General features: G+C 45.4%; 2 protein-coding genes across 3 annotated transcripts in view; one reads left to right on the top strand and one right to left on the bottom strand.

Annotated features, from left to right (window-relative positions):
- The window catches only part of CLSTN3 (calsyntenin 3), a 32,389-nt gene extending 28,933 nt beyond the window's left edge, over positions 1 to 3,456 (bottom strand). For both annotated transcript variants that reach the window (XM_063294656.1, XM_063294655.1), the window contains exon 1: positions 3,171 to 3,456. In XM_063294656.1, the coding sequence (XP_063150726.1) occupies positions 3,171 to 3,246 (76 nt within the window). In that variant the 5' untranslated portion in view covers positions 3,247 to 3,456. The remainder of the gene's footprint in view (positions 1 to 3,170) is intronic.
- A 2,218-nt stretch (positions 3,457 to 5,674) lies between these two features.
- On the top strand, positions 5,675 to 11,312 carry RBP5 (retinol binding protein 5). Its single transcript, XM_063294667.1, has 4 exons — positions 5,675 to 5,903; positions 6,947 to 7,125; positions 8,818 to 8,919; positions 11,115 to 11,312. Exons 1-4 carry the CDS (start codon positions 5,831 to 5,833, stop codon positions 11,166 to 11,168), a joined length of 408 nt encoding a protein of 135 aa, XP_063150737.1. The 5' UTR covers positions 5,675 to 5,830; the 3' UTR covers positions 11,169 to 11,312.
- Positions 11,313 to 14,344: the final 3,032 nt, after the last annotated feature.

Consider the following 14,344-nt stretch of genomic DNA (forward strand, 5'->3'; position numbering starts at 1 on the left):
AAAAGGTGAGTATGAGGGAATGAAGTCACTGATACTTAGTTTTCTTTCATCCTGAAAATGAGATTAACCTCAGGCAAAAAAGCAAAAAGCAGGTTTCCAACATTCACACCCAAAAGGACCTGTTTCACTGCCCGCAAGCATCCTCAGTTCCACTCTCTCTCTGCGTTCTTCCCAGTCCCAGTCTTCCCTGCTCTGTCCCGGCATATGCTATTTTCCTTCTGGCCTCACTTCACAGCCTGAAATGCTAATCTTGTTGGCTGGAGCCAGTCCAGACTCAACAGTGAGGCAGCAGCCAGCAGGAGGCTCCAAAAAATGTCACAAGCCCAGAAATAGCAAATTAATCTTCATCACACAACCTCCAGGGCAGGGAAAATGGAAGATGGGGATGAGAGAGAGAGAGATGGGGAAATCGTTAATTTACTAACCAATTCCCAGTAAACTGGGTCTCTAGAATTAGATCACAATGGCCTAGTTACAACCCCCATCTATCCACGTTAATCCTCCAGATAGAAATGTGTTCCATTCATCCACGACTGAGCAATCCTATGACCACTTTGGTGACATTCAGAATTTAAGGATATTTTTGATAGGGGATTATTAGGAACTTTGGATAAAGCACCAGCCCGTGCAGCAGAGCCCCATCTCTGATTTGCCACTGACATTAATGACCCTCAACAGTAGGAGGCCAGCTCCATGAGAATCTCAGATGACATCATCAGAAAAGACCCTGTAAGGTAAGCAAACTATCTCAGAAAAAGGGCTTAAAGAGGACAGAGTGGAGGCAGATATATTGGGCACAGATCTGTCTGTCTGTCTGTCTGTCTGTCTATCTATCTATCTATCTCTGTTTTGGCCCCTTGAAATTGCTGTGGAAGAACATGGAGGGTTTATATGGGTAATCTTCCTGGTAGGCTGGTCAGTGTTTAGCATGAAGAAAAGGCCATTTGGATTTTCCAGCTCAGGTACTTTGATGTATCTCACATTACTCTATGCTAGTTCCAAAATTCTCTGCTGCTGTTTTACCCTTGGTGATTTCTTGAAGGGTTCTTTAGCAATAGATGCAAGCAGATTTTTGCCATGAGAAGCAAAGCCAACCATCAGTGATTGCACGTGTTCAGAATCAAGATTGGGGGCCAGCAAGAACCATGTAGTCAAAAATATAGTTATATTTTGTCAGAGCATTAGAAATCATCACCAAGCACTGGCCAGAAAACGAAAATCTCTCACAGAATTCAGAGAAATAACATGTAACTGATTCTGTGGAATTAATTTCAAGATAATAGTGGTGGCCACTAGCTTCAGTGGCTTTTGAACAGGCTTAGGCAAATCCATTCCTATCAGCAACGATTAATGCTAAACAGCAAAGAGACGGCCGAGAAGAACAGACGCGGAGACAAAGAACAGGTGCAAAACATCATCTTCAGGCTCTGCCTGTTAGTCTCAAGAGGCTTCCCGTTAACCAGTTTTCGAAAGAGGCTGTCGAACTGGATGGTCTAATTTAGCAAGGAAGTTCTTTTGGTGCACTTATGTACATCAGATGGCACAGCTGAATTGAAAACATGCCTACAAAGGCTTCAGTTAGAGACTTTAGGCACTGGTAGGTCTTTGCAGCCAGCCAAGGCTGGAAGAGTGGAAAATAAGGTTTAACACAAGAACACGAGAGGTTTAAAAAATGGCCTACTGCAGCAGAGAATCTGAAGCTTTAGGTTATGGTGCACGAAATGGCAGAAGATCTGTGAATCAGGATATCCATCTTGTTTTCAGGGCTGCCACATTAAAATAAATAAATAAATAAATAAATAAATAAATAAATAAATAATCAATCCACCCCACGATGCATTCTTGCTTTCTCATGAGTATGCCTCCGGGGCACTTTGCTTATATGATCTGCCCCTCCTATCCCATGCCTCTTGCTTCAAGCATGGAAAAGGGGAGATTATTGCAATGAAAGAGGCAATGAGCTAGTGAAGGAGGAATAAAGCCTTTACTATTCCTACCAGCCACCTGAAAAGCCCTGGTTTGACGATTTCTTGAAGGATACTTTAACAAGAGACCCAAGGCCAAGTCAACCCTCAGCCGCTGCGTGCATTTAGAATTGAGGATCAGGGAGAGAGATTCCACTCGATCTGCAGAACCAACAGGCACACTGAATCCTAATGCTGCTGCATTACCCCCCCCCCGCCCCCCTGCCCACTGCCCATTTTTAAGGAAGAAAGCCACAGTAAGAGAAATCAAATGCTTTTTCATACTTCTTCTCCTTCCTTTGCTGCAGGCTGGTGGGGAAGGATGACTCAATCTCCCCAAAATATTCAGGACCCATCTTCAGCCCCTTCCCTTAGTTTACATAGTTCTCTATTCCCCAAGAACTCTTCTTCTTGTGTTGAGACCTGTAAGCATAGATCAGCTAACCCATCTCTCTTATTTTCTGACACACAGATATGTGTGCGGATATATGTTCTGTGTTTGTGCTCACAATACTGAGCCTTCTGTAAAGTAACATTCCCCGTTCAGCCATTCGCCCATTTATAAATGCAATGGTTTCCCTCTCCTTTGCTTGACAATCGTAGATTTCGCAATAATGAATAAATGGACTGGCAAACCAACTACGACCTAGTTAAGGAAGCGATCCATGGAAGAATGCTGGATTACTAAGGTGTGGGGTAGAGAAGATGGCAACTAGCCTAGAAACAGGGACAGCAAAGCAGCTTCCTCATGTTTTGATCCTAAGAGACTGGAATACAGGACTAGCCCTGGGAATTGCTGGGCGTGTGATAAACCATAGGCAGAAAATGAACGCGGGCATGGGGGGTGGGAATGAACAGGAGATGCAGAGTTGGGTGGGTGGGTGTACAATCCAAGGAAGCAGAGCAGGAAAAAGGGAAAGGGGACCTGATGCTACAGAAGGGAAGCAGGTGAGAAGATCCAGCCAGCAAAAAAGCAAACGCAGAGAAGCAGCCGCTGGCCCCAGGAAGGTGGCGAGCTCTACGGTTAGCGTCCCACCCGCTCCCGCCCGTTCTCAGCATCCCCAGGGAATGGATGGGGTGGATTAAAAGGCAGGAGAACAGCTGCGCTCTAGCTCTGGCCAGATGGGGATGCACGGAGCGGGTTCAAACAGGCTCCCACCCACCCACCCCTCTCCTTGGGGAGCCCTGGCGCTTCGACTCACTCACCTTTGTTGCCCAGGGCGCAGGAGACGAGGAGGAGGAGGAGGAGAGGGGCGGAGGCGAGGGGCATCCCCAAGCCCATTTTGGAAAAGCCTTGAAAATACCGCTCGCTGGCCGGGATAGGCTTAGTCTCGCTCGCCGGAGGATTGTTCCTTGACGGCTTCCTCTATGATCTGCTCCCACCCAGCCCCAGGGGTCGGCTGTCGAGGCACTACCCGGGACGGGGCGCCAGCTGGAGCTCCCGGACGCCTCCTTTCTCCAGTCCGGCCCAGCCCCTGTACTGCAGCATGATGTCAGCAGCGCCCGACGCTGATTGATGGGCCCTCGCAGCCAATACGAGGGGCGCCCAAGCCAGGTGCTGCAGGAGAGGGAGGGGACCAAGATTTAGGGGTAGGGGTTGGGGCGTGAGAAGGCCAGAAAGTGGGCGGGGTTTTCTTTTTCTGTGGGAGGGGGATGAGCCTGGCGCGTGTGTGCACGTGAGCGCCACGCCGCGTCCAGGCAGATAGAGTAGGAACTTTAGAGGGACTTCAGTACAGTAGAGTTGGAAATGAGGGGTCTTTTCCCCTCCGCTCCCCAAACCCGGTTCTCCCTCTGATTGGCTAGCGGGGAGCTCGAGGAGGCAGGCGGGGAAAAGAAACGCACGCCGAGTTCGCGCGACCTAAGCTGGAATCCAAAGGACGCTGCTGGGAGGGAGATCTCGCCCCCCGCCCCGCGGTCTTCTCGAGGCTGGGCTGGCAGCAGAAGCATCTCTTAAATTGCTTTAGGATCGGGCAGTGGCATGAGGTTCGCAGTAGGAGGTCTAGGTGTCTGCAGTGGAACTCTACCATTTTGCTATCTTGCCAGAAAAGTGTTGTGTGGGGGGTGGGTACGGAACAATGGTGGTTCACGCATGGATGTTCCCAGCTGGGCACTCATCATGTAGTGTTTGGCAGATGAAAGGGTGAACAGCCCCCACCACCAGGTGAAATAAACACTCCTGTCTGTGATGCTCCTTCTGACATGAACTCCCACTAGCAATCTGTGTTCCCTTCAACGGGTGAACCAGATGTGTGTATCAGTGCGGAGACTTGACTTCACTTGGCTTTGGGGACGGGACGGTCACCCAAAGGCAAACAGTAATTTCCTGCAGGCGCTTGCAAGCCAGGGTGACTGGGCGGGTTGTCGAATTTTGACCGTGAGTAATTCGCAAGCCGTTGTCTGCGGTAATTGCATCCCTGTGATTCATTCACATTTAAATCCATCAACGGATGTGCATATGCATGTGTGAATCAGCCTAAAGAAGGTGCTGGTTTTGCGGGAGGGGAGACGTTTGCCTTCTCAGGCGGTTGAGGAAGAATGAAAGGAGCAAAGGAGCTGTGATAGACAGTGAGCGGAATAGCTCCCTAAATTCAATACTTGTATTCAGAGTTGAGCCACTCACTCTTACACCTTTGCTCCCCCACTTGCTAGAGAGGGATACCCTTGGCTTCCTTTACCAACCTGCGTTCAGGCTTACCATACAAATGCACATGATATCCTGTGAAGATTTCAAAATACTCTGCATAAATTTGAGACAGGCAAAGTCAGCCTGGTTTCGGAACTCTTTCCAAAAACTATGAAGAAATGCTCCGGCTCACTCCGTTCTGGGAAGGAGCGGAGTGCTTTTCCCTCTTCAGGACACCTTTTAGAAGTAGCCAGAAGGTCTGAGGAGCTTTCTGGGACACGCTTGCCCACCGCTCGTGGGAACCTGGGAAGCCATTTTGATGTTCTTGTGTGCAGCGGCCAAGATGGGCAGGAGTGTCCCAAGTGGGCTACCACTTCTCCTCATGCCTGGGAACCAACGTCATTAAACTCTGTGGTGTGTCTCCACAGGATGCCGATGATCCATACTGACTCAAATCAGAGATTACTGAATTGGCTGGGATCACATAGCACCGCGAACCCTCTGACAAGTTCGCACAACCGTCTGAGTGTGAGCTAATGGGTGGCCTCAGGCAAACAACTCTCTGGAGAGAGGGAGTGTGCAGAAGGCAATAGTGGCAATGCTGGAGCTCTATACGGGGCTGTTGAAATAATTAGAAACGTTTGCCTGCTGATCCTGACTAGGCTAGTCTTCCAGTCAAGCTCAGCTCCTGGTGACTTCATGGAAACATCAACGCAATTTTCTTGGGAACAATACAGAAATAGTTTGCCATTGCCTTGTTCCGGGATGTTGTTCAACGTACCCCTCTCACTTACGGGATTTGGGATTTACTAGTGGTCTCCCATCCAAGTAGAAACCAGGCTGGACCCTGATGAGCTTGCGCTTGATAAGGAGAGCGGCGCAATGGCGGTTTGCAAAGTTCGCCGCGTTTCTTTTTCCCTCGAGGTTTTGTGTGTTTTAAGGAGGAGAGAAGGAGAAAAGCGAGGAAAAAGAAGAAAAAGCTCCTCTCGCGGTTTCCCCCGCCCGCGCGGGCTGGAGCGGAGTGACTCTTAGGCGGCGGGGCTAGGCACTTCCGCGGCGCTACATAAAAGGCCGAGGGGCGGACGGGGAAAGAAATCGGAGCGGCGGACATAGTAACGCGCCGGGTGCGGGGCCCTCTTCAGCTGCCGCCGCCGCCGCTTCTCTTCCCCCCGTCCTTACTCTCTGGGAGCCTTTCTCCCGCTGCCGATTTTCTTCCGTGCCTTCGTCGTCCTCTTGTGCTGTGATGCCTCCCAATCTCAGCGGCTATTATCGCTTCGTGTCTCAGGACAATATGGAGAACTATCTCCGTGCCTTGGGTAAGCGACCCTTCCTCCTCCGTTTTGTTTCCCCTCCCTGCCTCGAAATTGCTCCATTTCGGGTTGCGATGTTGGTGAATGCTGGTGGGATTAACTGGCGCGGAGAGTGCTTTCTCAGCTCCACATGGTTTAGGGTAACTGCCAACCCCCGCTTTGTGTGGCTAGGAAGGTAAAGAATCTAGGCAGAGCTAAACTCCGGCACCTCTCTTTACTCCCCAAAGACTGTGATAATCCGGTCCTCCTAGTGCTTTTCTAAGTGGCACCAATCTAGTCCGCCTTGGCTGATCTCAGAGCAGCTAAGCAGAGATGCTCTTGGCCAGGACCTGGACGGTAGAGCACCAGGGAGGAGCAGAGCTGGAGACAGGGAAGTTGAAAAACTTCTTAGGCAAATGCCCTGGCAAACCACTTCCATCTTATCAAGAAAACTACAGGGGTGAGCCCACATCATCACCAGGAGCGATGCTACCTGATTCAAGGAAGTCTTCCCCTTCCTCAGCAATTTACAATCAATATCAGTTTATATTACCAAACCAAGCTCCTCAAATACAGCACTTTCAAATGCAGCCTTACTGCTGCATTATAGATGTGGGAGAGAAATCTGCCTGGCGGTCTCAGATTAATTCCTGGCAGAAGTGAGATGTAAATGGGGATTTCCTGATTTGTAGCTCAGCCTTTTAGTCAGTGCTCCATTTTCTAGGGCAGCTTGGTGAGAAAAGACATAGTTATTCAAACAACTGTGTTAAAAGAATGTTTTGTCCTTGATTCATATGTGTGTCTTTGACTTTGTTGGCTGCCTTGGATCAGGGTGGGGAAGGGAAGATGTAAGTTTAACTGAGAGAATTGCATTCTTGTTTCCATCTTCATTACTTGGCCAAAATGAGGAAGAACTGAGGTAGCATATACAGTGAGAAACGGATAGCAAGGGCATTGTTTCTTGCAATGCTACTTGTTACTTATTCCCACTGCCTTTGGGGTACCTCCCACCACACAGACACCATCCTCCAACACCTATTCAACGTATGTTCTTGTAATCTCCTGCTTAGATATCAATGTTGCTCTGAGGAAACTGGTTTGTCTCCTGAAGCCAGACAAAGAGATCATTCACACTGGTGACCATATGACTATTCGCACCTTAACTTCTCTGCGGAACTACGTGATGGACTTCGACCTTGGGGTTGAGTTTGAAGAGGATCTGGGGCCAGTAGATGGACGCAAGTGCCAGGTAAGAGACAACAGCTTTGTCTGGTGAACTGCAAGAAGAATGGTTCAGTGCCTATCCATAAGAAAGAGCTCCCAGGTAGAAGGAACACATTGTTTACATTCAGACCCTTGATCCAGAGTTGAACTGGATCAACAAAGTTCTGCCAAGGCTGGTTTTCTGCCTACTTTCCAAGCAAGAGGGAGTTTTCATACATTAATTCACTCTTATTTGTGCATGAAACCCAATTTTATAAGTGATCAGTTTACACCAGGACTTTTAAAAATACTCTTAGGAGCAGCCTCTAAGCTGGGTTGCAGAATTTCCTGCTCCCAAGAACTTTTTATATATGTTCTCTCATGATAAACTGCTCACAGGATGAAATAATTTGGACAAGTTTTTAATGCAAGCTAGAGCTTATTCATTATGTAAAGCCAGCTCCATTTTAGCTTGCAAAACTTGTGGCTGGTGGTCAAATGCATGTCCTAACAAGCATTTGATAATGTCCCTTTTTTTTTTCCAAGGCAGGTAGCAAACAGGAGATTTATTGAAATCCTGGTAACTCTGGGTTGAATTCAGACTAAGGCTGGGTAGTTTTGTTGGTAGAGCCATGCACACCACTACAGCTTAAGGGTTTCATTCATTTCGTGAATGATTCATTTCATTCATTTTCATAACTGAAAGATGGTTAAACTATTCATCAGCTAAGCCAACCTGCTTTTCTTTAAGATGTGTGGGATTACAACTCCCATCCCTCTCAGCCAGTGTGCTTAGATTGGGCTAAGCATACTTTACTGCCTTAAGTAAACTTTCCTGAAAGGAAGCTGCAATACAAGGAATATGATAATGTACAACCCCTACATATATGTTAGTGTTTAGATAAAATATGTCAAGTATTCAAAGTGCCTGGACTTGTTATGGCAATCTTTAACATCCCTGGAAGTTGGCCAGTATTACTTTATGTTGCTGTTAGAGTTTAGAGAAAAAGAATGGCTGAACTAAGAAATAAAATTTGGATTTTAAAAATGATTAACCCATATATGTGACTTTGAACCTTGGAAAGGCGAACAGTAAGTATTATTAGTATTTCTACTATTTTCTGGTTAAGAGTTAAACCTCATACCCAGCCTTGGGTGTTTGCACATCAGAAGAAAAAGAAAAATTATCTTTGCAGACGTTAGTGGGATAGGTTGCACATCACCCGTAGTCCACATTCAGCCCATACTTCTCTTTCCATAGAGCAGCTTCCCCAGGCTAAGATCCCGCGGATCAGTGGGTCTACAATTTAACTGTACTGCTGTGCTGGTGCTGGATGACAAAAGTTGTGATTTCTCCATTCTGGAGTGCATCACGCTGGAGACATGGACAAGTCTGTCATGTATAAGCTTTACCCATGAATTAGAAAGGCAGTTTACTTGGGACCTGTGTCTATTGAAGTTTAGGCAGAATCCATAGTTCCCATGTGGATTTGCACACATAAGGCTTTTAGGTATATCTTCACCTCCCCTTTCGGTCTGTAATAAAATCAAAAGCACAGTTACGATAAGACTTTCTCCTGGTTTCTTGGATGGCTGCTTGAGGCAGGGCCTATGTTACATTGAGCTGCTTTTATTTTACAGCGTGCTCTGCCTTGTTTCCAGCGGAAGGCCCCTTCCTTGTTTAAATAAGGTCATTGCCCTTTCTCTTTTCTCTCCCCTGCCCCCGCCTTGCTTTCAGACAACGGTTTACTGGGATGGAGATCAGCTGGTGTGTGAACAGCGAGGAGAGAAATCAAATCGGGGCTGGAAGCACTGGCTAGAAGGAGATAAACTACATCTGGTAAGGAGGGGGTCCCTAATCAATTTCCCTACTTCTGCCCCCAGAGGACACTTTTTCAAAAGCATGGAATGGCGCTTCTGCCCCGCTTCCAGCTTTGAAAAGCCACAGCTCCCTCGGTCCGCCAGCTTCTATGTGCTTTCTCAGGGAGGCAATGGCCTCTTGACAAAAACATCCTTCCCAAGAGTTCAGAAGTTGACTTGGCTGAGCTCGGAGGGAGCCACCCATTGTCCGCACTCTTCTTTGAAATTTGACCACCGCTCCTGGGGCACCAGAGAAGGAGCGGAAATCAAAGCGCACATCATCCCTGTGTGTGACACTCAGAAGCTGAGCCTTAGTAAACCACATGCATTTTTGCAGACGGCCCCAGGTAAGCAGTTCCAATGGCACATTTTGCAGAGATGGGCTTTATGCATCTTTCTGAGCAGCGTACTGTCTGTGCAGCTCATGGCCTTTCCCTCTAGCAAAGGCTGCTGTGTCAAATAGGTAGGGAAGGCTGACATCTGGGCCGAATAAATACCCCCAAATCTGGAAAAAACTGAATTGCAATGATCGTGTGGAGAGAAAGTGGGTTGCAGTGCTATTCGGAGATACAAACCAATCCTCTTTAAAAGGGGGCACAAATTTCCAGCTAGTATAAAATGCCTTGAAAATCAGGGGCAGTTTGACCAGATGAGAATGTGAGGAAACAGGCTCTTGGTAGTATAAGATAAACATTCCCACTGCAAAAAAAAAAATCCTAAGCATGCTGTACTTAAAATAAGCACATAAATGCTTTTGCATTTTTAAATAATAACACACTAAGTATGGTGTAATTTACAATAATGCTAACTTAATTATGAAGCCACAGCTTTAATAATGGAATATTAGACTAATAATAAGAGTACTGAATTAGGCATTCTCTTCAGTCTCATCCCAAACCATATGGATAGAATTCCCTATCTACAATTCTTCAGGGTTCTTCAGCTCACTGGAACTCCTTAGAAGTATACAGTTACTATACAATGTGAAATAAATCCAAGCACAATGAATGGCCAACTTTCAGCATGAAAAAGTAGGTGAAAATTCACTTTCATGCTATAATGCTTCCAACTAAGAAGCGGAGTTAAGTAATTTTAGGCTCTGAACTCTGTGGTTTTATGCCCCTTCTAGAGAGGAAAGTAACCTTGTGGGATAAGCCAGCCCTGCTAGGTAGGGGGCTCTGGATGCTTGCTCCAGAATCCTGCCCTGGTGGCACTACTGATCAAGACAAGCTCTTCCTGTATTCTGGTTCAAATCTTTGAATCATACATTCTGAAAGACCATCAGTAAAGTACTTAAGAACATGATGGAAGGGGACAAATCCACTCAAAAGTATTCCTTTGGAATGAAGTTGAATGGCCATGATGACACTTACAGGACTTCTCTTTTCTTCAATGAATGTTGAGCTGCTCAGTCAACTTCCTAGTGGATTGTTGCTCATGATGGTGGTGGTGGATGAATGGCAGGTTTGCCTTTTCTGTCTGTCAACTTATTCTGCAGCAATAGCCTGCAGATTTGACCAAGCAGCTTCTTTCGAAGGCAGGTAGGGAGCCCAAGCAGAGTAGAAACTCAGCAGAAGTGTCATTTGGTTGTCTCTTTCCCCACACCCCTGCTACCTCATTTAGGATAATTTGATTACTCTGGTAGATTTAGAAGTGGCTGGTTCCCAATAGTATCCACAACAAAACCTTTTGTGGACCTTTGAACTTTGCTGTGCATCATCCCCATTCCCCAATGTCTGACACAACAGCCTTGTGCTTCAAAATCTGCACAAAAAAGTATATGCATTTTTGTGCAAGTTTTTCTGAATGGGACCATTTTTCTGAATTTTAAGCGATACAAACAGTTTTTGTAAACTTTTTTTCCTGCTGAAATATAGCTTGGGACATTGGTTTCAGCACTCCCCTTTAATATATGCATAGAGAATTGCATATCTTGAAAACTGTGAACTGATGAAGAAGTGCACCTATAAGGTCATCTGCAGGTTTGGAAGGTGCAAAGTAGATATGTTCACACTGAGATTTCTGTTGTATCCTTATTGATGGCAATTTTTTTGTGCTAGGTGCAAATAGAAAACAAAAATTTAACCTATCTGTTGGCTGGCAGATGACAATTTGCTCCAGAGGTTCAAGCATAACAGTACCCTCCTGCTTCTTTACTGGCCTTTTCTCTTCTAGCGCATGACAGCAGAGAATGAGGTTTGTGTCCAGGTTTTCCAGAAAGTGAAGTGACTTCAGAGATCATGCCTACCTGGTGTGACATGCTATCTTCTGGATGGACCTGGCACTGGAGACCAAACCAGATGCAGAATCAAGCAAACTGTTCATATATTTTCCTAACCTTTCATCTTTGGATTAAAACAATACAGATGACCAAATGGGTGTGTTTTTTATTGATGACTGAGACATATAAGCAGTATACTTCCAATCACCTTCCTACCTTCCAGATTAAAACTTCCATGCTTAGTTATTTCCCCCTGAGGTAGCAGTCTGTATCTTGGTTGTCTCACTATAATTTGGAGTGGTGGGTCCTCATGCAACTAATTATGTATCCAAGCCAAAACACCTTCAATCTGAAGCAATGTAGTTGCAATGGGATCATCTTAAGAATATGGATTCTGCTGATGTGCAAACAATTATTATCTTTGCATTTTTTGTCTCCTCAAATACATTGTTACAGAGCCAGTATTAGTGCTGGGATAAGACAGCATCCCACATAAACGTGGCCAGGCAAGTGATAAGGTCCTGTTGTCTTTGCACTAGGAGGAAAATTAGCAAGAAAACATCCTGGCAACCAAAATCCTCCGTAGGTGAGGTGGGCTTCTGAATGGGTTGCAGAGAGGAAGGGACTAAACTGAGCGGGGTGCATGTTTGGATTTGAGAAATGAAGAGGAAATTGGAACTTTAAGAAAGAGAAATCCTGTCACAATAGGAGTTCTGGCGTCCTAAGCAGGAGAAGGAAGTGATTTATCACATCAAATTCTCTGCGTGGCTGTTAAGTAAGGAGTGGAGCCATGAAATCCTTTCAGTTTAGAAAGGAAGTGAAGCAATGATGCCCAGTAAGTCAGAGATGGAAAACACAATGCTACCCTGGAAGCTACTTAATGTTTTGCTTTGGCCAGAAACAGAAATCTTGTGCACGGCTGAAGGGAAGCTGAAGTTCAGTAGTTGGCATATTGGATTTGCTCTGTGGCTTTCAAGATAGTCTATTCCTCGCTGCCGTTTTCAGTCCTGGTTGATTGTCATTCAAATGGCTCTGTACACCCCGATCATTGCCTTGACTCCACTTGCCCTGCTTGGCCAGTCTCACTTGAGCTCCCTGAAATGAAGTTACTTTGAGCAAACCCTTCAGGGGAGTTTTCCGAAAGGTCGGAATGGCAGGCACAATGGTGTGATTGAAGTTCTGCTTGGGTTTTATGAGCGTTACGCAGGTGACACACAGAAAAACAGGCTGAGCTTGGATTGCACCCTTGTGGCCCCTCTTTACTCTTTTTACTACGTTCTGTGGACAGCCCTGACTTTGTTCCAGCCACCAACATTTGGCTATTATGCCTCCTTTTTTTCTGTACATATTGAACCTAATTGTGCAAATACATCTGTATTTACCAAATCTTCCAGCCACAGGTCTAATGCTCCACTCTTCACCATTGTATGAATCCATTGCTGGATTCCCCAACACGTCCCACATAGACCACAAAGAACTGTTCCATGCAAGTAAATATGAAGCTCTCTGAAGAATAAAAGGCATTCGTCTCCTTTGTTACTTTTTTTTTCAAACATCGGCTTTCTAGCTCTGATGTTTGTGAAGTGTGTCATACCTGATAATATTTCGGAAACCAGAAGGGAGACTGAAAAAAATTATAGTGATTGGGAAAAGAGGTCCATCCCCTATGTTATACGGTTAAAAATAAATATCTATTAATCATTTATGAAAGATTGGTTGCCCTAAATTGAAAGAGTGATTATAATGCACAAAGGATGAAGTTTTTGTTTCACTATAAAATAAGGTCACAATATCCTATTTTTAAAAGCACTTGACGTGAACCTGATCTTTTGTTTTGCTTAAACTCAGAATTGCTCATGATATTCAAAATGTGGAATAGAACATTTTCTACAAAGCAATTACACTAGATTATGTTCAACTCAGCAACTTTTTCAGGCTGAGGGATGCCCTTTGTACTGAGTGGGGTACCCTCAAAAACCAGTGCCAGAACAAAGAAATAAGTAGGGCCAAGACAACTAAATTTTAATAATTTTATTCAACTCTAAATCAGATTAATCACAGTTCACACAGTTGCTAGCCCTGTATTTAATCACTATTTTCTTTATTATTATTTTTTAAATCTGTTCAATCATGTCTGATTCTCAGAGACTGCCTGGACAAGACTCCGCAGTTTTCTTGGCAAGGTTTTTCAGAAGGGGTTTGCCATTGCCTCCTTCCTAGGACTGAGAGAGAGCGACTGGCCCAGCTGGCTTTGTGCCTAGGGCAGGACTAGAACTCATGGTCTCCCAGTTGCTAGCCTGATGCCTTGACTGCTACACCAAATTGGCGCTCTCTATTTTCTTTAAGATATTCAATATTACAAATTTGTAGTAACTTTTGAGGAGGGAGGCCCTTGCGGCTGACTATGAGACTCAGGCTGTATCTCTGCTTTAAATTGTTACATAAACATTGGAGCAACTGAGACAGTGAATCCTACAATATGAGGACTTGGACATCTCTGGCTATAAAAGAATAATATCCTCAGTTAAATCTTAGACATTGCACTTCCTTTGCATCTTTGAAAATGAGATCATGTTCACCCTCTCTCATTTTTGCTACAGCAAACAAGGGCTCTCTGAGTGTGTGGCTATGTCTTGAAATTGAGCATATTGGCTGACATGTCCTACCTCCCTTCTGCTATCTCCAGCCCAGGTTTCTCCCAGCCAGGCATACACATAAGCCCAGGAACAGTGCTACGTTAGCAAGAAACCCAGCATCCTCATGCCACTTGCAAGATTCGTAACTAATACACTTCACGAACAATGCTCATCTACAATTTTTGGCTCCTCAGCAGAAGGAGTCTGTCTGTTGTACTCACCCATGTAACAGACTACCCCAATGCAAACCAACAGACAAATAAGTGGACATAAATTTGTGGACTGTGTAAGTTGAGTGGGAGTGGAGATGCTTTAAATATCTTTGCCTCCAGCTTGATGTTTCTCTTTTTGCGCTGTTTATAAATTCATGAAGCGATGGAAGTGGGGGAGCTATAAACTAGAATGAGAGGCATGATTGAGGCAAGGAACAGAAGAGCTGATCTGCTGATGTTACTATTTACTCACTTGGGATAGGTTATGATTTGTTGAAAGCACTGTCAGGAGCTCCAGATTTGCTCCCTGAGCAAAATGCTCAAGCATTTGGGTTG

The sequence above is a fragment of the Candoia aspera genome, chromosome 2 (genome assembly GCF_035149785.1).
Source record: "Candoia aspera isolate rCanAsp1 chromosome 2, rCanAsp1.hap2, whole genome shotgun sequence".
NCBI lineage: Eukaryota > Metazoa > Chordata > Lepidosauria > Squamata > Boidae > Candoia > Candoia aspera.